This window comes from Staurois parvus, unplaced genomic scaffold, assembly GCF_062004578.1.
Source record: "Staurois parvus isolate SC_StPar_1 unplaced genomic scaffold, SC_StPar_1.0 ptg001912l, whole genome shotgun sequence".
Classification (NCBI taxonomy): Eukaryota; Metazoa; Chordata; class Amphibia; order Anura; family Ranidae; genus Staurois; species Staurois parvus.
In genome coordinates, this window is record NW_028319708.1 from 89,040 (window position 1) to 113,515 (window position 24,476).

The window sequence follows — 24,476 nt, forward strand, 5'->3', positions numbered from 1 at the left end:
CTCCTGCAGACTTTCAGTGTAATCTGTCTGCTCGTATCTTGTGCGGGCAGGCAGTTTTACAATAACAGGAAGAATCCATGTACGCTCAACAGCACTGTGGTAGTTCGTTCAGAACTACAAGCTGTCTGGACTTGTAGTTTCCCATCTACAGAACTCTGTTTAAAATTATTACAGCTAGCCATGGGAGAAGATCCCCTGCTAGATGTCACAACGGAGGATTGGGGGGTGCGGGGGGCCGGTCCCACAGTAATATGTTATATGTTACACCCTGAATATGTAAGGTTACGAGAGATGAACGTATCCTTTAACAGATTTTTGAACATTACATTTTTTGTGTATGATGGTATTGTTGCTTTGTCTGGTATTAATCACTGATAAATATAATTGCTGTCTATGTAATTGTAACAACACAAAAGGATTTCCAAATATTAGTTTTCTTTAGAAAGCAGCCACAGCCTGAGCAGACAGTTTCTATGTGGAAGCAATGGTCTTTTTAGACAGAAGTCAAAGCTAGAGCTGTCCAGTCATCTGGGAGCATGCGCTTTGCTGATTGGAGAGCTCTAGCTCTGACAGGGAAGGCATGTCGGATCTCTGTAGAGAAACCACTGCTTCTACACACAGTGCAAGGATCCTTCTCTGCAGTCTTTTCTACAGTAAACGAACTTAAATGAACTTCAACAAAAGACTTTGCATGTCTTTTTGTTTAGATGCACTTGGAATGTATTTGGCTGCTTTAAATGAAAAGTTCTTTTGGACGTTAATTTAAAGTGTATCTCTGGAGAAATTAAAAACAAACATGCAGCTCATGTCTGCAGTATATGCACATTCCCACATATGTTATTCCTTTAAAAAAAATTGCTGTAAGTGAAGAAAAATACCTGTTTGATCCCAACAGAAATCTAGTGATTGGAATACTTTGTTTGCTGTATGGAAATCTTGAAAAGTGCTCTAAGCCCTTTTTGACTACAGAACTCTGCTGTGTTCTTGATAGATGGTCTAATTTCATATGATCCATTCTTCTCCATGGTCAAGTCACAACTACCCTCCAGTGTTGGGGTTGGTGACATAACACTCACACACAATTTTTGCAGAGCTTTCCCTTCCCTCATAACAGTATGAATATAAAAATAATTTGAAGGAAGCGCCTCTTTTAAAAGTCAGTCCACTGAAAAATGGTATTTCAAAACTGTACTGGGAAATCTGGAGGTTACCATTGCTGGCTTCCTTCTGTAAATGCTGTACGGCTGCATGCATGGCTGTGGACGGTGTGCCATCCATTGAGAAAGCAGTACCCTTTATAGTGACATTATCGCAGCTCAGCCATTCAAATGGCTAGAGTCCGCAAACCTGGAAGGAAGGCTGATTGAAGATAGAAACCCTGTCACTGGAGGGCTTCATTTTAGGGTAAGTCTGTAATAATGTGCTAGTATGTGATGTATACCAGCACATTATGACATTATCCTGCAGGGGCCCAAGGTTTTTGTTTTTTTTTGTTTGTTTGCTATCTCTTTAATTTGCAAGCAATCATTCAGCAATCTCGACCTAACACTTCCCCAGTACAGATTGTCTTTACAGCCCCAGGCATGTGCATCTATCATGGCTACTGGATGGGCTGTACGGACTCACCTACTCAGCTGAGTATACATTATGCAGAGACAGGTGCATGGACCTGGATTGTCAAACTCTTCTGTTCGGGTGAGAATGTACAGCCAGTGTGCACCCATTCACTGTCTATGGGCAGCCTGCATGCAAAGGTAGTAAAAAAGTAAACAAACAGCTCTTTCGATGCATGAGGCTAAGCACCTGTGTGAATGAGCACTTCATGAGGGAGTTGTGTTCATTCAATACAATGTCTCCACTTTATAGAAGCTTAGTTACAATTACATCAGCCAAATTAAGTTGGTATTACACTCAAAACCAAAAATGTAATATGTTGCAGTTTACCAATAACATGTGGCGGCTGCATTAGTTTTATTTTTTAGGCTTTTTTCCCCTCTGTTTTGACCTGATGAACTGGCCAGTAACACACCTGTATTATATTGCTTCCACTCTGGATAAGCAACAGACACCTTTGGACCGCAGAATTGTCAGTCTGGGGGAAGGGTAGATGTACTAGAAGATTTAGGCTCGGCTCAGACTAGCCGACTCCAAAGTAGAACAATTTTCAGTTCAGCTTTGGAGTCCAACTTTGTTACGACTTTGAAGTGACTTTGACACAACTTTTATACTCCCTGACACTGAAGCCATATCAAAGTCGGATCAAAGTAGTGCAAGAACCTTCTCTGAAGTCACAGCAACTTCAGTAGGGTCAATTAGAATGTCTGTCATAGATACCTGGCGTTGCACATGTCCTGTGACTTTGGGTCTCACAAGTCGCATTCTAAGGAGTGAGAATCAAGCCATACACACACTAACAAATTGAAGCCATACTCCAGCTAATCCTTTTTAAATAGTTACAGCAAACAGTTTTTCCTTTGTTATAGAGGTTTTAAATAAATAAAAGCGGACTATTGTAAGCACTCATGTCAGTGGTAAATGGTTTGTCTCAATCTTCTAACTGCTGCATCTGCAGGACAGCTTGTCTAAAAAAAACAAAAACTTATACAGCCACCACATCTAAAAATTGGTAAGCTGCAATATAATAAATGTTTGAAATAAAATATAAATGGTGCAGCGCTACTAATATACAGCCAGCACTAAAAATACATGCAAATAAATAAGTCCAAACTGCATGGGTGAATGACCCCCTAAGTAGATATATAACATAAAATGACAAATATCAATCACTGATGTCAAGGTGCCAAAGTGCCACGCACTTAATAGGTGACTAAAGGGTGATGAATCAGTCGACTTTAAGCACACAGGTGAGAAAACTCTTCTTACACGTGGATGTGTCATGCGTGCCAAACAAATCCCAAAATGGTCTGAGTGCCCCCTCACCTCCTTGCAATGACCTCAAGGGCCAACCAGCGTTTTCTACTAGTATTCAGACAATCTCCTGCAGATCCCCTCAATATAACCGGAATGACAGTAGCTTTATCCAGACCTCTTCCTGCACTCCACCGCTCCGGCAACACCTCTAGGGTCCACTCAGAGACACAAGGGAAACAAGCTCCATAGTGCAATATTGTCAATTTTATTTAAATGAAAATTAAAATACCCACTCACATGTTAGCAGGTAACAGCAAACATCTTCAGTTGTCCTCATAACGTGGCTTCATGGAGTCCCAATATGGCGCGGGCGCCGGAAATGACGTCACCGCGTCCCGGAAATGACGATGGACGTACCAACGCGTTACGTCACGAATATCACGTGACTTCATCAGGGACCCTGATCAGGGTCCCAGGGTCCCTGATGAAGTCACGTGATATTCGTGACGTAACGCGTTGGTACGTCCATCGTCATTTCCGGGACGCGGTGATGTCATTTCCGGCGCCCGCGCCATATTGGGACTCCATGAAGCCACATGTTATGAGGACAACTGAGGATGTTTGCTGTTACCTGCTAACATGTGAGTGGGTATTTTAATTTTCATTTAAATAAAATTGACAATATTGCACTATGGAGCTTGTTTCCCTTGTGTCTCTGAGTGGACCCTAGAGGTGTTGCCGGAGCGGTGGAGTGCAGGAAGAGGTCTGGATAAAGCTACTGTCATTCCGGTTATATTGAGGGGATCTGCAGGAGATTGTCTGAATACTAGTAGAAAACGCTGGTTGGCCCTTGAGGTCATTGCAAGGAAGTGAGGGGGCACTCAGACCATTTTGGGATTTGTTTGGCACGCATGACACATCCACGTGTAAGAAGAGTTTTCTCACCTGTGTGCTTAAAGTGGACTGATTCATCACCCTTTAGTCACCTATTAAGTGCGTGGCACTTTGGCACCTTGACATCAGTGATTGATATTTGTCATTTTATGTTATATATCTACTTAGGGGGTCATTCACCCATGCAGTTTGGACTTATTTATTTGCATGTATTTTTAGTGCTGGCTGTATATTAGTAGCGCTGCACCATTTATATTTTATTTTGGATTAAGGTATTTATTGGTACTTAGTAGGTGCTAGCAGCTTTGTTAGGACCATCTAAGCGCAGGGGCTTTTCTCACTATAATAAATGTTTGATTTGGGTTTAATACTGTTTTAAAAAGAAACAAACTGAATCTAAAAGGAGTGAAGGCATGATGCCTAAAAGGTTGCATATTATTAAACTGAAAGTTTTTTTTGTTTGTATAGAATGGAACAGGTTCTCCAGTGACCAACCAAGCATTGAACCACCTGTAATTTGCAATGTTCTATTTCTCTGCCCTCACAGATATATGAGGTTGTCCGGCCATTGGTCAGCCTTCTTCACCTGAACAGAACTGGCCTGCAGAACTTTGAGGCCCTAATGGCATTAACAAACCTAGCAGGAATCAGTGAAAGGTTGAGGTGAGTCAATTTATCAAACCTCAGTTTGGTTCTAATATTAGATTGTCAAATGGCAGATGAAGCAATACATTTATAGATACGGCACATTTCCTAAACACCCTATATTGTGCTCTGCAGAGGTAAAATCATAAAGGAGAAGGCAGTGCCCATGATTGAAGGTTATATGTTTGAAGAGCATGAACTGATACGAGCAGCTGCAACTGAATGTATGTGCAACATGGCCATGAGCGAAGAGGTGAGGCTGAAATCACTTTCTGCTGAGCAATGAGACAAAGAAAGAACACAATTGTAATCTCTACTAATTATCCTGCAAATGATTAGTATTCGTTTTTTTGTTTCTCGCTGCCAACTGTAAATTTTCAACCTAATCATTATGGAAGGCTTGTTTTTAAAGCTATACACATTTATTTGGCAGCCTAATGTTTATTCAGTATTTGGTTTATTACAGGGTGGATTTGATTTAAATCAAACTGATTTAAATCACGATTTAAATCACTAGTCAGGCTTGATTTAAATCCTAGTTTTCTACATAAAGACTAATTCTTGCTGGTATAACTTTAATATACAAGTAGATGAAGATTTTTAGAATAACAACTTTTCATATTAGTTTTTTTATCCCCAGTTTAATAGGTTAATCATTCATATTTGGACAACTTTTCTGTTGTACTTAGGAAGGAGAAAAATAATCATTCCCTTAATAATAACAATTTAAATAGATTTATTCAACTGAAACAATAACATTCCAGCATATGTGATTTGCTTAAACATCCATGTTTGTTAACTAATTCGGCTAAACAAAATATATATATTTTAAGAAACTTAGACTGTCAGCCCCTCCCTCCTCGCACTGTCAGCCCCTCCCTCCTCGCACTGTCAGCCCCTTCCTCCTCACACTTAGTTTCACTTTCTTCTTGTGCAGATCTATTCCACTCCAAACAATCAGAAAAATATTGTTTCTATTCTATTCACTGAACTTCTTGAAACTTAGCACTGAAGGGGTTGATTCTGTATTCATAGGTTTGTAGAAGTTAGGATGAAGGTCTTTTTCTTAACTCTGTTCATGTTATAACATTTTTGCTGTGAAGAAGAGGCATGTGATCTCCGCTGAGTCAAATTCAGTTTTGAGAACTGCAAAAGTAAACCAAACATCTGTGATAATATCTTGTAGGCAGAGAAACTGCCCAATAATCTTACAAAAACCTCTGGAAGAGCATGACATTGTGAATGGATTCATGGAATTTATTTATCAATAAAATAAACATATACAGCCTTATTCTACATAATTAAAAAACTAATCTTTATTTCATGATGGAATAACCTTTGGATGGTAATATATTTTCCTCAAAAAGCATTTTATTTAAAAAAAAATCCGATTTAAATCAAAAAAATCTGATTTTTTTCTTTTTTAATTTTTAAAAAAAAATCATTGATTTTTATCCACCCTGGTTTATTATGTATATATCTACATCTATCTCATATGAGATACTACAGAGGTGTGTTCACACAGCATGTTCACACCTAATGTCTTCATTCTGTTTCACTACCTCAAAATACACAAGTCACAAATTCTGCTAAAATTGCGTATGGGGTATAGTAGAAGTTTAACTGAGAATATTAGCAGCCTTAAATGAGAATTCCAGCTTAAACTTAACTAGCCTTAAAGTCCCCATCCTAACATCTATGCTGACTAACCTGTTTAAAAAAAAAAAAGCATATAATTACAGCCTGCAGTGGCTGCCATGGAGAGGAGAGAACACTCGACAACGGCTCATAAAGCCTGGAGCAGTGACATCACCCATAGGCTCCTATGGCCCATCTGTTGTCTGCGCTGTCTCCTCTCCCCTGCAACCACCGCTGGCTGACACAGGGGAGCTGGATCATGTGACCAGACCGGAGTGGGCTGTAAATAGGTAAGTATATACATCTTTGTTTTTTCTTTTCTTTTTCTTTTTACACAGGTTAGTGAGCGTGTTAGGAGGGGTGAGGGGACATATTCAAGGCTAGTTAGGTTTAAGCTGGAATTGTTTTATGCCCTCTCTATCCCCATACACAATTTTAGCACTTTGTAAAATACATAATTTGTGACTTGTGTATTGATGTAGTGAAACAGAATGAAGGCATTCAATGTTAACATATGGACACACCCTTGTAGCATCTCATGTGAGATATAGAGATATACATACTGGATACATTTGAGAACATGCTTTTTTCTCATTTTGAAATAAACCAGCCTCAATGTTCATACTGAATAAATATTAGGCTAGCAACTAAATGCACAGAGTATAGCTGTAAAATGATCCATAATGATCCAGTTGACAAATTACAGCTGACAGAGACAAAAAATGAATACTGTTCATTTCCAGGAGAAAAACATGTTCTCATATAGCATATGGCTATGAACTGGATGCCATGTTTCCTTTAGTACTGGTTACTTATTGTTAAGGATTATTTGTGAATTTTAAAAGAGAAGTGTGAGAATGAAACAAAACAAACACATACTGTATAATCGCCTAGATGGCTGCAGCATGGATTCGAGCTACAGCTGTTCCCTAGTACACCGAGAACTGAGCAATCAAAGACTGCTTTACGCTCAGTTCTCAGGTTTGCTCTGAGAACAGAGCGGTGACTGTCAGTCTCCACTCTGTGCTCTTCCCCTCCAGCACTTACTGAAGAGCCGGACTGTGAAGGGGCAGGAGCAGCTGGCTTAGACTTTAAGCTGCGCACTGAAAGGCTGAGCAAGCTGCTAGTCAGGCATTTGGGTGGATCTTGACATTATTGTTGGGATCCCTGCAGAGTCTGGACTTGCTCTGTGACATCAGCTGACAGTGAGCTTTAGCCCGCTGTTGACTGAGTCTGGGTCACAGAAGTGCAGTTCTAAGTGTACTCCTGTGACTCAAAGGAGAAGTAGGGCCAAAGCAGCTTTAATTTTTCAGTCACAGCTGATGGGGCTTGCTGTGGGGGACTGTTAGCAGTCAGTTTTTGAGTTTGGAGAAGACAGACATACCATGTACTGATGAGATTGTTATTCGACCAGGCCTGGAGTAAGGTTGCTTTTCTTACTGTAGGTGCAAGACCTGTTCATGGCAGAGGAAACCGATCGCCTGAAACTAATTGTTTTATACAGTGGAGAGGATGACCCACGTCTACGTCGCGGAGCTGCTGGGACTGTTGCCATGCTGACCTCCTTACAGCCCAAGATTTGTCAAAAGATTCCACAAGTGGTAAGAGATTCTATTGCATTTCTATTTTAGAAAAGCGAACTGCTGTGTTTGTATTTTAACAAATTATTGCAGGTTCTAATACTAACACGGTGCAGAGTTCGGAGATATCACAACAAAATGATTTTCATGCAGAAAGTAAATCTACAATTTAAATCTAATGGTGTTTTGTTAATAATCTTGTTTAAAGTGACAGTATCACAGATATCAACAGCAACACTCTTCTGTGGAGCCACATTAATGGATACTATTGTCACTGTAGGAGCATTTTTTTTATAGAATGGCTGTGATGCAGTTAATAGGAAGAGCTAATCTTGGTTAGTCACTACTTTTGCAGGTCCATAAGATTTTGTTGTACAATTGTGCTTTTCTCATATGCTTGAACCAAAGTAGTTACAGTGCTGTGAAAAAGTATTTGCCCCCCCCCCCATTTTTTATTTTCTTTCATATTTGTCACACTTATTGTAATTAAACTCAAAACTGTAAAATCAGTCTGTATATGCAGTAAAGCATGCTTGTTGTACTCACTGTGAAACCTAAGGGGTTAATCCTTTGCATTGTGTAAAAAATCCGTTTGTTCCTGATTGCTCTGTTCTTCCCCTGGTTTAAGTGACCACCTCTTATCTCCTGATAAGACAGACTGAAAAGTAGACCTTTTGCACATGCTCAGTTTGATGTATATTGCTAGAGAGGTTTTTTTTTTTTTTGTTTTTTTATTTATTGGAAGAGTGCATGTGATCAGTACAGGGCCAATCAGCAGTGTTCAGAAAGAGGTCAGGGGTTTTGCATCCTCCTAGAGCAGAAAGAAAACTCCTACAAGTTAGTGTTCGGCTGGACACTGATAGAATTCACAACTGTAACTGCTGATGAGAAAAGGTATTTAGCAGTTTATATTTACTAAAATAATTGCATTTCCATGTGTGTACTGTGGGAGACAAGATAGCGTGAATGTATGGTCCTGGGTTTAGCAACACTTTAATTGACTTTAAATGTTCATCAACCAACAAATTTTAATATTACACAAAGATAAGCCAAGTAAATACAAAATGCAGTTTTAAGATGACAATTTCATTTGTTAAGGGTAAAAAGCTGCCCAAACCTGCCTGGCTGTATGTGAAAAAGTAATTGCACCCTAAACCTAATAACTGGTTGTGCCATCTTTGGTGGTGGCAAGTGTCTGTGATAACTGGGAATGAGTCTCTTACATTGCTATGGAGGAATTTTGGCCCACTCTTCTTTGCAGAATTGTTTTAATTCAGCCACATCGGAGGGTTTTTGAGCATGAACAGCTTGTTTTAAGGTCATGCCAAAGCATCTCAATCAGATTTAAGTCCGGACTTTGACTAGTCCATTCCAATACCTTAATTTTTTTTTGTCTTTCAGAGGTTGACTTGCTGGTGTGTTTCAGATAATTGTCCTGCTACATAACCCAATTGTATTTGAGCTTGAGGTCATGAGTTGATGGCCGGACATTCTCCTTTAGGGTTTTCTGGTAGAGCACAGAATTCGTGTTTCCATTTATTATGGGATCCAGGTCCTGAAGCTGCAAAGCAGTCCCAGATCATCACACTACTACCACCATGTTTGACTGTTGGTATGATGTTCTTTTTATGGAATGCTGTGTTAGTTTTATGCCAGATGTAACGGGACGCACACCTTCCAAAAAGTACAATTTTTGTCTTATCAGTCCACAGAATATTTTCCCAAAAGTCTTGGGATAATCAAGATGTGTTTTGGCAAATGTGAGACAAGCCTTTGTGTTCTTTTTGGTCAGTAGTGGGTTTCCCCTTGAAACTCTCCCATGGATGCCATTTTTGCTCTGTCTATTTCTTATTGTTGAATCATGAACACTGACCTTAACCACTTGGCAGCCGCACTATAGCTGAATGACGGCTACAGCGCGGTTGTCCAGTTCTGGGAGGAGATCATATGACATCCTCCCAGAACGCACCCTCCGGCGTGCCCCCAGTGGCACACCCAGTGATCTCTGCGATCGCTGTGTCTTATGGGCACAACTGATCACGTGATGTGGTAAAAGGCCAATCACAGCGACCTTTTACCACGTGATCAGCTGTGTCCAATGACTCAGCAGATCACCGGGTAAATCAGCTGCACTTTCCTCACGCTGTCACAGCATGAGGAAAGTACTGCCAATATCCAGCAATTGTCAGAGAACAGATCGGCAATGCCCACCAGTGCCACCTTCCAGTGCCAACCATCAGTGCCACCCACCTGTTCCCACCAATGCCGCCCAGCAGTGCCACCAGTCAGTACCACCCATCAGTGCCCATCATTGCTGCATATCAGTGCAGCATCACCAGTGCCCATCTGTGCTGTCTATCAGTGCAGCCTCATCAACGCACATCACTGAAGGAGAAAAATGACCTGTTTTGCAACATTTTATAATAGAAACAAAATCTTTTGCTATTTGTTTTTTTTTATAGTGCAAACAATAAAACACCCAGTGGTGATTAAATACCACCAAAAGAAGGCTCTATTTGTGTGAAAAAAATGATAAACATTTTATATTGGTACAATATTGCATGACCGCGCAATTGTCATTCAAAGTGTGACAGTGCTGAAAGCCAGGAAGGGGGTATAAGTGCCCCGTAGGCAAGTGGTTAACTGAGGCAAGTGAGGCCTGCAGTTCTTTAGATGATCTGCGTTCTTTTATGACCTCCTAGATGAGTCTTGGAGTAATTTTGGTAGGCCGGCCATTCCTGGGAAGGTTCACCACTGTTCCAAGTTTTCTCCATTTGTGGATAATTGCTCTCATCGTGGCTCGCTGGAGTCCCAATGCCTTAGAAATGGTTTTTTAACCCTTTCTAGACTGATACATGTCAATTACTTTGTTTTTCATCTGTTCTTGAATTTCTGTAAATTGCGGCATGATGTGTTGCTTTTCAAGCTATTTTAGTGTGCTGCGCTTTGTCAGACAGCTTCTATTTAAGTGATTTCTTGATTCATCAGTAAATAGTAATCAGGCCTGGGTCTGACAAGTGAAATTAACTCTGCTTTCAAAAAAAATTTAGTTAATCACCGTTCATTCATAATTTAGCAAGGGGGGGGGTGTACAATTATTTTTTCACATCAGGCTAGACAGGTTTGGACAGCTTTTTTTCCATTAATAAAAGAAATCATCATTTAAACTGCATTTGGTATTTACTCGGGTTAGCCTGAAATGAAGACACACATTTTTTGTTTTATCCAGCTGTATTTACTCAGTGCAACTTATAACATTCAAATGAAAGATATATGTTGGTGTTATACCTTTCACTTGGATGTTATAAGTTGCACTAAGTAAATACAGCTGGATTAAACAAAAACTGTGTCTGTCTTCATTTCAGGCTGCAAAGCAAAAAAAAAAAAAGTGATTATTTTAAAGGGAGTGATTATTTTCTATACCCACTGTGTATGTATAATTGAGAGATCCTCTACTTTTGAATGTTGCCTATTGTGCATGCATTGCAGTTTGCATCGTTTATTACTATAAGGCAGGGGTTAAAATTTCGAGTCCAGACCTACTAGCCGGTCACAAAACTTACTCTCCACCAGTTGCCCCACCCAACCTTGCCCAAGTCCGCCCCAAACCCCACCCCTTCCCCAAACCCCACCCCCGCCCCCTAAAGCTTATGAAATTACATTTTTCTTTAGAATAAAGAGTCCAAAATATAAACCTGTACACAGTAATGTATATCCCAGCTCCCCTGTACTCCATTATAATGATATGACATGTATACAGTAATGTATATCCCCCTCCCCTGTACTCCATTATAGTGATATGACATGTATACAGTAATGTATATCCCCCCTCCCCTGTACTCCATTATAGTGATATGACGTGTATACAGTAATGTATATCCCCCCTCCCCTGTACTCCATTATAGTGATAGGACGTGTATACAGTAATGTATATCCCCCCTCCCCTGTACTCCATTATAATGATATGACATGTATACAGTAATGTATATCCCCCTCCCCTGTACTCCATTATAGTGATATGACGTGTATACAGTAATGTATATCCCCCTCCCCTGTACTCCATTATAGTGATATGACGTGTATACAGTAATGTATATCCCCCCTCCCCTGTACTCCATTATAGTGATAGGACGTGTATACAGTAATGTATATCCCCCCTCCCCTGTACTCCATTATAGTGATATGACATGTATACAGTAATGTATATCCCAGCTCCCCTGTACTCCATTATAGTGATATGACGTGTACACAGTAATGTATATCCCAGCTCCCCTGTACTCCATTATAGTGATATGACGTGTATACAGTAATGTATATCCCCCTCCCCTGTACTCCATTATAGTGATATGACATGAATACAGTAATGTATATCCCCCCTCCCCTGTACTCCATTATAGTGATGACATGTATACAGTAATGTATATCCCCCTCCCCTGTACTCCATTATAGTGATATGACGTGTATACAGTAATGTATATCCCCCTCCCCTGTACTCCATTATAGTGATATGACGTGTACACAGTAATGTATATCCCAGCTCCCCTGTACTCCATTATAGTGATATGACGTGTACACAGTAATGTATATCCCAGCTCCCCTGTACTCCATTATAGTGATATGACGTGTATACAGTAATGTATATCCCCCTCCCCTGTACTCCATTATAGTGATATGACATGAATACAGTAATGTATATCCCCCCTCCCCTGTACTCCATTATAGTGATGACATGTATACAGTAATGTATATCCCCCTCCCCTGTACTCCATTATAGTGATATGACGTGTATACAGTAATGTATATCCCCCTCCCCTGTACTCCATTATAGTGATATGACATGTATGCAGTAATGTATATCCCCCCTCCCCTGTACTCCATTATAGTGATATGACATGTATACAGTAATGTATATCCCCCCTCCCCTGTACTCCATTATAGTGATAGGATATGTACACAGTAATGTATATCCCAACTACCCTGTACTCCATTATAGTGATAGGATATGTACACAGTAATGTATATCCCAGCTCCCCTGTACTCCATTATAGTGATATGACATGTATACAGTAATGTATATCCCCCTCCCCTGTACTCCATTATAGTGATAGGACATGTTGTATACAGTACTTACTGTCCCCCCCAAGTCCCCCGCGGCAGTGGAGAGGGTGTCTCCTCTCAGCGGAGGAGAGCGGACCTCTCCTGCACAGTCCCATCGGCGGCGGTGCCGCAGAAGCTGAAAACCGGAAGTTGTAAACCGGAACTCGGCTTCACAATGAGGCTTGCAGCGCAGGTGCAGTCGCTCCATGCTTCATCTGTGCTTGCTGCTCGCCGCTCGCCACAGAGGAATTTCTCCTCGCATTTGGCGAGTGGCTTTTTTATGCCCTGCTATAAGGTATGAAAAATCAACAGTGAGACACGGAATACAGCAGAGAAAAATACATTTAGCTTGGACCACCTTATCTGCTCTGTAAGACTGTAAAACATAACATATATATGTAAAGGCTCAGAAAAAAATTAATGAATATCATCAGCTATTACATTTTTTTTATTGTAATGTTTGTTGCCGTCCTCTTTAAATGATGATATATGACCTATATTTACAATATTTTATTATATCATAATCTATATCTCTGCAGACTGTTCACTGGATGGAAATTTTGCAGTCTCTGCTTCTCAGTGAGAACATAGAACTGCAGCATCGAGGCGCTGTCATTGTCCTGAACATGATGACTGCAGACAAGGAGCTGGCACAAAAGCTGATGGAAAGTGAGACATTTGAGATCCTGACTGTCCTTGCAAAGAATGAAGAAGATGAAAAGAAAAGAGCAGTAGCAGAAGTCGCACAAAAGAGTCTGACCAAAGCTGTAGAGTATGGATTAATTAAGCCCCACATGTCTGAATGAGGATTGGGGACTGTTTTCTACATTCCATGTACGATACTCAAATTGGCAGATTCACAAGACTGGAGAAAAACTGCCTGTAAAGAGCTTTTGGACCAAAACAGTCCCAGCAGAATGTAGATTAAATACTGTTAGATGATAAAGACTGACAGAATATCCAGTTATTAATTGTCTGCACTATAGCAACCCCAGCTGTGTCACTTGAGTACCTAGCACCTGGGGGTAGCCAACCCATTAGCTCGTACTTTTCCACACTAGACTTAAAGCTTAACTAAACTGTATCTGAGAACCAAAAACTGAAAATGCTATTTTAATTATTTTTTTATATTCATAGCAAACTCACATATCCATCCATGTCTCCATGTGAGAAATCACTTTGAACCCCCCCCCCCCAGCATTTATAGCCACGTCCATCTTGAGTAAGGCCAGATGATTCATGTAGCATATGCTTACTGGAGTCCTCCTACCCTTAGCTCAGGCATGCAGACAGGAGGGTGTGTTTATCTGAGAAAGACCCTTCTACCCTCCTCCAGATGAAAGAGGGGGAAAAATGCCCATGAAGACTCCTGGGATGTATGACATGAAATGGAAAAAAAAGTTTAAAACAAGTAAATATAATATACCTTCCTATTTACTAATGCCAGCAGTAAAAGGATTAAAAATAGTTCATGTTGATCGAGAGAGTTCAGTTCGGCTTTAACAGCAGCAAGTAAAAAAGCTTTTGTTTGTGCATGGGTATATTCCAATCATTCCTAATTTGAAGTGTGATTTTTTTTTTTTTTTTTTCAGTAAGAACAGTAAATCATTCCGAAGTCATATTTATTGTTTCTATGTAAGGTTGTTGAGTGTGCAATAACTGCTGAGGTTTTGTTGTAAAAAGATAGTTTTATCACAATTTAATTAGTCATTAACTGCGTCATAGCAATATACAGGTGAATGGATGTTTGGATGGCTGAAATTCCTTAACATGATCTTCTAAAGTCTTTTTTCAATATTTGTACCATTTGATATTCCCCCAGATTCCTCTTTTGAACTGATGCTGAGATGTGCATCCATATATTTTAAAAGCAGCAATTTCTGGCTCATAAGGGATGCTTGTGCTGCTGAAGGCACAGAGTGATTCATCAAAGTGTCTGTAATAACAGGCTTTGTTATGAATCAAATATATAAATAACTTGTATGTACTTCAGAAAAAAATGACTGTGCTTTTTGGTTTGCAGGAAAGGGCCCAGACTGTGCAAATATGTCATTTCAGATATTAAGCCCTTACAGTGAATAGGAGGGGAGGAGATCCAGTTTAACCACACATCAGGAAAAGTTCTATCTAGAGAACATTTGTTTTCTACAATTATCCATCAGACAACTATGTGGACCTGCCAGGACTGTGGACTCGTGAGCATAAGACATTGGTGAGGAGAGTGGGGTAACTTCAAGAATAATTGATTTTCTTTCTTGTTCATTGAGGGGGAGGAAGCCTTCATCACCAGGTCATACTGCCAACTACAGGAGGATTGGCAGCTTGCCTGGCTTTTTTTTTTCTGCTACTGTACTACAAGAATTGACGACTCCATGAGTAGGCCCGTCAGGTCAAGCTCTGGGAGGGACCTAATTTACATAGGTCGCTAAGGGCCTTTAAATTCTCAGTTTTCTGTGGGTTACCACTACAGAAGGGGTTAATGGTGTGGGACTGAGTGCTGATGTCATTCATGGGGTGGCGTGTCACGTGCCATATAGCATTGAGGAAACATCTCCTGTTGCTGCTTGCAAACAACCACATGGAACTCCAACCTTCTGCCTGTACCTGCTGTCTGCCTACAGTGACCTTAGTCACCTACAGCCATTTGACCCTCATCTGGTACCAGCTGTTTGAGTTTCATGAATACTTGAGGCCTTGCCTTGTACCCTGATCCTAAGCTGCCTTACTTCTAAGCAGTTGCAACATGTTCTAGACACAAGGGGACAGTCCTTCTGTAACAGGTGCCACCAGCGCACGCTAACAGTTGTAGGGTCTGTTTGCAGTGTGCCTACTGAGGGTGCTGATGCCTGCAGCTTCAAAGTTTGCTTTCTGTTCCCTCTGTTCTTTACCTTTATCAGCTGAGGTTTACATTATAAGACTTTATACAAGATTTTATGGCCCCTAGTACCCAGGCAGAGGCCTTCTCATTGCATCTGCTGTTCAACTCTCTATGGAAATTGGAAATGCTGGGACAAGCTGTTTGTTCCCTCAAAAGCTTATTAGCCTTGTACCCATTGTTCTCCCCCAGTGTCGCACCTTAACAGGGGGATCCCTATGCCAGTTGAGGATGCTTCTGCTGTAAAGAACCAAACCCTTATGTAGTTGGAAGACATTGTTCTCACTGGTGGGTCCAGCTCATCTCCCATCTTGGGTATGATTTTGCCAGACCATGGCTGACTAATAAATATCCTTTAACCACTTCCATACCGGGCACTTTTACCCCCTTCCAGCCCAGGCCATTTTTCAGTTTTCAGCGCTCTCACACTTTGAATGACAATTGCGCGGTCATACAACATTGTACCCAAACTAAAATTTTATCATTTTCTTCACACAACTAGAGCTTTCTTTTGGTGGTATTTAATCACCGCCGGGGTTTTTATTTTATGCTAAGATAACAAAAAAAGACCACGTTTGAAAAAAAACACGTTTTTCTTTGTTTCTGTTATAAAAGTTTGCAAATAAATAATTGTTCTTCATGAATATAGGCCAAGATGTATTCTGCTACATGTATTTGGTGAAAATAACCCAAATTAGAATGTATTTTTTAGTTTGTAGGAAAGTTATAGAGTTCACAAACTATGGTATAGATCTGAATATTGATCAATCCTGAAGTACTGACGGCCAATCTAATTTCTTGAGGTCCAAGAATGTCAGAACAGTACAGATATCCCCCAAATGACCCCTTTTTGCAAAGTAGACAGTCCGACGTATTTCATAAGAGGCATGGCAAGTTTTTTGAAGTTGTATTTTTTTCGAAAATGAAAAAATTAAAAAAATTATTTTCACAATTTTATTTTTTTTTTTACATACTGTCACCAGTGCAGTACAGCGTCATCATATAACTGGCATTGCGGTGATCAGGGACACTGACTGGTGACAGTATGAAAAAAAATATATATATATAATTTTTTTTGTTATTTTTAATTTTTTATTAAATTTGTTTTCTTTTTTTTAAGATTTTTTTTTCCATATTTCACTATGACCAAAGTAGTACAAGGTTACCATAGTAACATTGTACTACTTTGGGGAAGTGATCAGTATTATTTTTTTTTTTTTACAACATGCTTACAGCAAAGAATTACTTTGCTATAAGCAAGCATTTACCTGAATGACATCGATTCATTCAGGGTTTTTTTTTTTTTTGTGCTTAGCTGTGATTTGGCCACGGCTAATCACATGACACAGCTGGGCTGTGATTGGCCCAGCTTGTGCATGTGATTGCTGTGACCATTCATAGCTAGACACTAGTATACAATGGATGGCATGAATGAAGCCATCCATTGTATACAACTGTCATGTGACCTGCTGTGATTGGTCACAGCAAGTGACATGGTACCGGCAACGGGGCCAGTACTCAGATCTGTCATCGGCCCTGTCCGAGGTACACGGCCGGTGACAGATCGCGCAGCTCTGCAGGCGCGCAAACTGCGCATGCCTAGGAGGACGCCCTATGGCGTCCACCCGGAGCGCTGAAGGATATTGCCAGCCGCCAAACGGCCATTGGCCGGGCGGCTAATGGTTAAAAGGAACCTTACCACTACTGCATTTGATCCTCACCTATAGAATGCATGTAGCAAATGGCTGTAGCTTTAAACTTCAGTTGTGGCAGCTTACCCGACTTACCTGCTGCGTGGGTCTCTTGTCAGTACACATGCATAGGACATTTGGACTATCTGGACTGCATGGCTTTCAAGGAACAACATCTCTTTGGTTCTACTCTTGATATAATCGAGTACGCTACTGGTGACGAGACCACCCATATTTACCCATCTTCTCCAGTGGAAGAAGCTTAAGAAACAGGCTGCAAAGTCTTCTCCCTTTTCTGCTAAGAAAAGATCAATTAGTTTCTCCTCCCCTACACCCTCCTTACCAAGACCTGCAAGGTTTGTCCCAATCTACCCACAAGGTCTTTGACTCAAAGTCCGCCAAATCCTCAGACAAAACTTGTATGACGGTATTGCCCCCACTTTCAAGAGTAGAGGTTTTTTTTTTATTTTTGTGTTTGCTTGGACAGGTTGCATCCCAGATGTTTGCAGGAGGGGGTATCCCAGGGCTACGAATTGGCATTTTGTTCCCTACCCCCTTCTTGGTTTCTCACCTCTAACCTACTTGTGTCTCCAAAGATGAACAGATCTCCACTGAGTCCTCTAGAGCAGGGGTTTCCAAACTATGGCTCTCCGGCTCTTGAAGTACTACAAAGTCCCATTATGCCTCTGTCTCTGGGAGTCTTGCCTGTGGCTGTCAGAGTTTTGAAAGGCCTCATGGGGCTTGCAGTTCCTCAACACCTGGAGGGCCATAGTTTGGAGACTCCTGCTCTAGGGTATTCTTGACCAAGGTTTCATTGCCTCAGTTCCTAGGGCAGAACAGTTTCAAGAATTCTACTCCAATATTTTTACCTGGCTCTGACTGTCTTCATACACATATTGACATTCTGCATAGAATCCACCAGATCTGTCATGGCCTATCTTTATCAAGGAGGTTTTCTGGCTTCTGTGGACATCAAGGATGCATACCTGCATGTCCCCATCTTCCTAGTGTGTCGACACGTCCTACATTTTGCTGGGGGCCCTTACACTACCAGTTTGTGAGTTGCCCCTTGGCCTAACATCTGTACCTCAGGTGCTTACCAAGATAGTGGCCTCAGTAGTAGCCTTGCTCTGCTTTTACAGCATCCCTATTGAGGGATACTTGGACAACCTTCTGTTGAGGGAACATCTGTCAAACAAAGTGGCTCAGACTGTCTAGAGATTACAGTGGTTCAGATGGATCCTGAACCTTCAGAAATCGGTGCTGAAACCCAGTTTGTAATTTCTGGGTCTAATGGGAAACTTCAGATATCTTGCCTCTGACTCAAGCTCTCCTGTCCAGAATTCATCCGGCTCTCCTTTTTTACATGAGAATCTTGGACCTGATGGTAGCCTCCTTCCAGGCAGCCCCCTTTGCCCAGTTTTAATCCAGAACTCTAAAATGCAAAATTTTTTCATTGTGGGATAATTCAGTCCAATCTTGGCTTCTTCCCACAACCTCCTATTATTGAACTTGGAAGGCATACTTCACTTGGTGTGAGTCTACAAAAACCACAAAATATACCGGAATTCATGGTTCACCACTCCACCCTTACTGCAGGATCTTAATTTAGTCTAAGATCTGTTCTTGATATCATCTGAAAATGGCTGTGTGCACCAACAGACCTCCAAAAGCATAATAGGAGGACATAATAATAGTGCCTGTTGAAGGGTAGATAATTAAAATGATGCAACAAAATGTTATAAAAAGCTATTAATATCTGTAGTAATGTAAATATTCAAATTTGCAATACACAATTCTTTTCATCCAAAGCATTACATTGTCTGAGAGTGTATACATCAAATTATGATTATTGCATTAGGAGATCATCAATGTAATATAATAATGCACTTTTATGTACTGGTAATTGTATATACTCCTAAAGAGTAAAATGCTGATGATTTATTTAATCTTTTTCTTAACACGTCCAATATAATTTCCACATTTTATGTGCCTTAAAGTAGGTGTCAAGCAGTGGAACTGTACTGACAATCTGCTGAGCAGTAACTTTAGCTGAGAATGAAGACATTGCTGCCAGTGAAGACATTTTGCTATGCCAGCATATCTGTCATTTATGTTTTTGGAAGATGTGCGTAGATTCTGGATGATGGGTCACTTGTTATGTAATGATCAAGGAGCTCATAGATATATTGTTTTCAGTCATACAGATATACATGTTTTTTCCTTGTGTAATAAAATGGGACAACCCACCACATTATGGTGAGGAGAGACTATGTATAAACATAAAGCTATCAGGTGTTAGACCAGGGGTGTCAAACCGGCGGCCCTCCAGCTGTTGCTGGTGTCAAGCTGGCGGCCCTCCAGCTGTTGCTGGTGTCAAGCTGGCGGCCCTCCAGCTGTTGCTGGTGTCAAGCTGGCGGCCCTCCAGCTGTTGCTGGTGTCAAGCTGGCGGCCCTCCAGCTGCTGCTGGTGTCAAGCTGGCGGCCCTCCAGCTGCTGCTGGTGTCAAGCTGGCGGCCCTCCAGCTGCTGCTGGTGTCAAGCTGGCGGCCCTCCAGCTGCTGCTGGTGTCAAGCTGGCGGCCCTCCAGCTGCTGCTGGTGTCAAGCTGGCGGCCCTCCAGCTATTGCTGGTGCCAAACTACAAGACCCAACATGCCTCTGCTTGTAACCCAATCTTGCAATGCCTCATGGGACTTGTAGTTTGGCAACAGCTGAAGGGCTGCCAGTTTGACACCTGTGTGTTAGACTGATGACACATGGCTTTTTTGCCAGTGATCCTGCTTCTGGCTAATTGTCCCAATGGCCAGTGTCAGGATCTCAAAGGCTCTCTGTTTGCAAACTGCTGCTTCAGAGCGATTCAATAAGGACACGTGGGCAGCTTCTAAGTGATCCCCGGACTGGTGATTTTGTAGCTCATGTGTTATCATCCTATATGTCGCCCAAAGTTATAGCTGCAGCTTTTTATTTCCTACTGACCATCCAGATGTCTGAACCTGCTGAGATGACTAGTGTCCTATAAGGTGTGCTGTATTTGGGTATTTTTACTCTTCTTTTGTATTGTTTCTTTATAAATGGTACATTCCTTTGTTTTTGTTTTTTTAGCACAATTCACATTTCAACATACTGCTCAATGTCATTCCATTGCTTTCACATCTTTCTTTTTATGACAAGACTAGCACTATTCAATGAAAATCATTTATCAGCCTTTTGAAAAATAAAAGAATAAAGGAACAGAACATTTATACAAATGCTGTGTTGAACAAAATGATTTGATTACATTCCTGTTGACACCATTGCTAATATTTTCATGCGGTATTCTGTAAGCACATTACAATGCCTTGCTTCTCATTTTCAATGGCATCTCAGCAAGGTTACACTGAACAAAGACACACACCTGCTTCTCCGCACACTGCAACACATGCAATAAAGAACACGCGTTACCTTGTGGTGTGCTGGGAAAAAAATTAACCAGTTTTTTTATTTATTTTTTATTTAACTCATTGAAGGCATATTGAGAACGCACCACAACACACATTAATACGCCTTAAACTGTATGTAAACACATAACATATAAAGGGGCCTTAAAGCTACAAAAAGATGTGGTTTCTGAATGCTGATACAGAATTATGGAAAAACAGATACATCTATAATCGGCTATGAGATTTTAAATCCGTTTAAGGTATTAAAGCATGAAGTACACAAAGAAAAGGGCCTCTGCTATATTCACCTGAAAACAGTTCTATACATTTTGGCTTTCAATGCAGCACTGCATAACCTATGACTTGTTTTGGATAACGTTAAAAAGCATTAACCACTTCCTGTCCGGACACTTTCCCCCCCTTCCTGTCCAGGCCAATTTTCAGCTTTCAGTGCTATCACACTTTGAATGACAATTGCGCGGTCATGCAACACTGTACCCAAATGAATTTTTTCCCTTTTTTTTTAGACAGATAAAGCTTTATTTTTGTGGTATTTATTCACCGCTGGGATTTTTTATTTTTTTTTGCTATGTAAATGAAAAAGTCCAAAAATTTTGAAAATAAGTGTTTTTTTATAAAATTTGCAAATAAATTATATTTCATCATAAATCTTGGCCACAATTTATTCCGTTATCTTTTTAGTAAAAAAAAAAAAAATCCAAATTGGTTTATAACCAAAAATTATAATTTTTAAACTTTTTTTTTACAATTTTATTTTTTTATATTATTTTTTATTTTTTTATTTTTTTACATACTGTCACCCTAGCAGTACAGTGTCACCATGGTGACACTGTACTAGTGGGGGGCGATGAAGATTTTTTTTTTTTTTTTTTTTTTACACTGATTGCTTTTACACCCATATAAGATGTAAAAGCAATCATTTCTCTTTCTCTCTGGCTGCATTCTTGCACTCATTGAGAAGTACTGAGTGAGCTGTGATTGGTCACAGCTTGTCACATGGTACAAGCTGATACTCAGATCTGTCATCGGCCGTGTCCGAGGTACACGGCCGGTGACAGATCGCGCCGTGTACGCTGATGACATTTGCTGCCCGCCATTCGGCCATAGGGCAGGCGGCAAATGGTTAAACAATCAGAGGTAGCTTTGTGTTCATTCATAAAATACAAGGCTTCCTGTGAATGGCTGAGCAGAACTCCGCCTAACTAATTTTTTCTGGGAGCAGAACGTGAAGTCCATGTCCTGCTGCCAGAACACAACACTGTATATGTATGTAGCTACTATTTACAGTTCACTAAAACATGGAATTGACTATTTTGCCATCCAAACAAGCTCATAGGCCCTTAGATCTCATTAACATGACATTTATGCAGCAACTGTGGCATGAATCCAGCACATTCCTGAGGATGAATTCACAGATGTCAACGTGTCATTACCTTGTACAGGTTGAGTAGCTGCAACTATCTGCATTCACCTGTGCATCCAGCCACAGAAACACTGGATTCATGTTGCAGCTGGTACATAAGTGCTGGGTGAATGAGGCCTTACTTGGGTGTGTCTTGTGCTAGCAGGCTTTTAAAGGACAAGGTTGTGTTGAGGCCATATACTTCCTTTCTGCCTAATGTGGTTTTGGTGTTGCATTTGAATCAAGACTTGTGTTTCCTACCTTTTTTCTGGCTCCAAAAACTAAGAAGATGGGCTCCACTGCATGGAAGTGGTTAGCATTGTGTAAGTCTACGTCCTATCCACAGCCTTACTTCATCAATCTGTATCCCTGAAGGCTCCCAGAAGGGGCAGGTTAACTCTCGATCCACAATGGCTCCATGGATTAGGCAAATCATTATTCAGGTGTACAACCCTTGAAGGCCCACTCTACCAGAAGTATAGGTGCTTTGTGTGCTTCTCAAAATCAGTTCTGTTTCCCAGGTCTGTAAAGTGGCCACCCAATCTTCTGCTCAGATATTCTCAAAGTTTTACCATCTGGACTTTCAGGCGTCAGATGACTCTGGCCTCCATTGGAAAGTCTTAAAAGTAACAAACAGAAATTCCTTGCTCACTTACCAGCCAGCCTGCAACAAACTGAATTACCCTGTCTAACCGTTCCCATTAAAACAAGGGGTTTATTCTGCACACATTTGCAAATATGGATAGATTGCCTCTAGGGGGTCAGGAAGGAATTTTTTTCCCCTGCAGGATCTTGCTTTGCTGGGGTTTTTTTTTGCCTTCCTTTAGATCAACTGTGGGTATAGGACTATAACTTTTTTTTTTTTTTTTAATGGTTGAAATGGATGGACTTTTGTTTTTTTTCAGCCAGACTAACTATGTAACTATAAGCTGCACATCACGGCCCCCCAGTATATCTGCAGTTCTAAATCTATACATTTTGAGAGCCTCTGAAGTTGGAGCACATGTATAATAATGGACAGATTGAAGGCAGGTATGCCTGGAGGGAGGTCGGATGATGAAGCGCGTAGGGCGGGGCCTTGGAGGTGACATCACCATGTATGGGTGAGCTGCCTTTGTCAAATTATGACCACAGCAAACCTATTACCAACATTGTTTTATCTGATCTATGCTAGTGTCAGCTGTGACACTTCTCAATGTGAGTGTATGTGAAGTTTTTAACTTAATAAAATGCCTGGATGGTTTTACGCTTTGTAGATTCCTCTTCCTTTCCTTTATGGTCCCATTTGACTGCATGAAGATCCAAATTAAGGAGTTGCAATAGTCAGATGATTGCTCCCAGAGCCAAAGTGTTTCAGCTGGTTATAATTTACCAGCATGGAGCTCTGGTGAGTGTATTTAATTCGTTTGGTGGTGGAATTCACAAGGTTTTGGGTTATACAACACAGAAGGTTTAATAAGAATTTCGGAGGAGAATATATAAGTTTATTTTTCACAATATATATTTATGGACATTTTCTTTGGACATTTATTTTTGAATATTGATTCATTTATTTACAGAGTCATGGAGTCACTGTTTTTGTATAGTTTATAATTTTATGTAATTATAATTTCTTTATTTGCACCAATATTGATTACATTTTCTTTGGTTGCACTAAGAGGTATATTATTAGTGAGGAGCGCTGTCTTAATTGACCAATTATCCTATTTAGCAGCTTGATTTCAAGATCAGATAGCTGCTCTTCCCCATTTTTGGCTATAATCATTTAATTCTTATTCTTTTGTATTTTTTTTTTCTTTTCTATCCAGCGCCGCTATCCACATTTTTTAAGTAAAACCGAATTACCCTGTCTAACAGTTCACATGGACATTGCCAAGGAAACAAGGGGTTTAGTTTGCACACATTTTCAAATATATGCGTAAGCTGCAGAGGCCACCCCAGTATATCTGCAGCCCTAAATCTATACATTTTGAGAGCCTACAAAGTTGTATATTATGTATAATAATGGACAGATTGAGGGCAAATATGCCTGGAGGGCATTGAAAGGTCTTACAGGCGATCCTCTAAGGACCTTGTCAGTTGTACTTACCTTGTTATATGAAGAAGATTGTTACTGTTAGGCCTGTTAGCTTTTGTTTGTTGTCTGCCCGGCATTGCTGTTTGACGTTCCAAATGTATAAGAAATAAAGCAGAACTAAAGCTAAAATCTTAAAATTTGTGAACAGGCAGGATCTTTATTGCAGAAGAGGCATGCAGTATCTCCTCTGTAATAAAAAAAACACTTACCTGCCTATTCGCAATCCTCTGCAGAATGTACAGGGAGGTGCACATGGGCAGCTCAGTT

General features: G+C 40.5%; 1 protein-coding gene across 1 annotated transcript in view; it reads left to right on the forward strand.

Moving 5' to 3' along the window:
- The window catches only part of UNC45A (unc-45 myosin chaperone A), a 57,401-nt gene extending 36,863 nt beyond the window's left edge, over positions 1-20,538 (forward strand). The window contains exons 17-20 of the mRNA XM_089664396.1: positions 4,313-4,428; positions 4,546-4,663; positions 7,494-7,649; positions 13,265-20,538. Of these exons, the coding sequence (XP_089520522.1) occupies positions 4,313-4,428; positions 4,546-4,663; positions 7,494-7,649; positions 13,265-13,531 (657 nt within the window). The 3' untranslated portion in view covers positions 13,532-20,538. The remainder of the gene's footprint in view (positions 1-4,312; positions 4,429-4,545; positions 4,664-7,493; positions 7,650-13,264) is intronic.
- Positions 20,539-24,476: the final 3,938 nt, after the last annotated feature.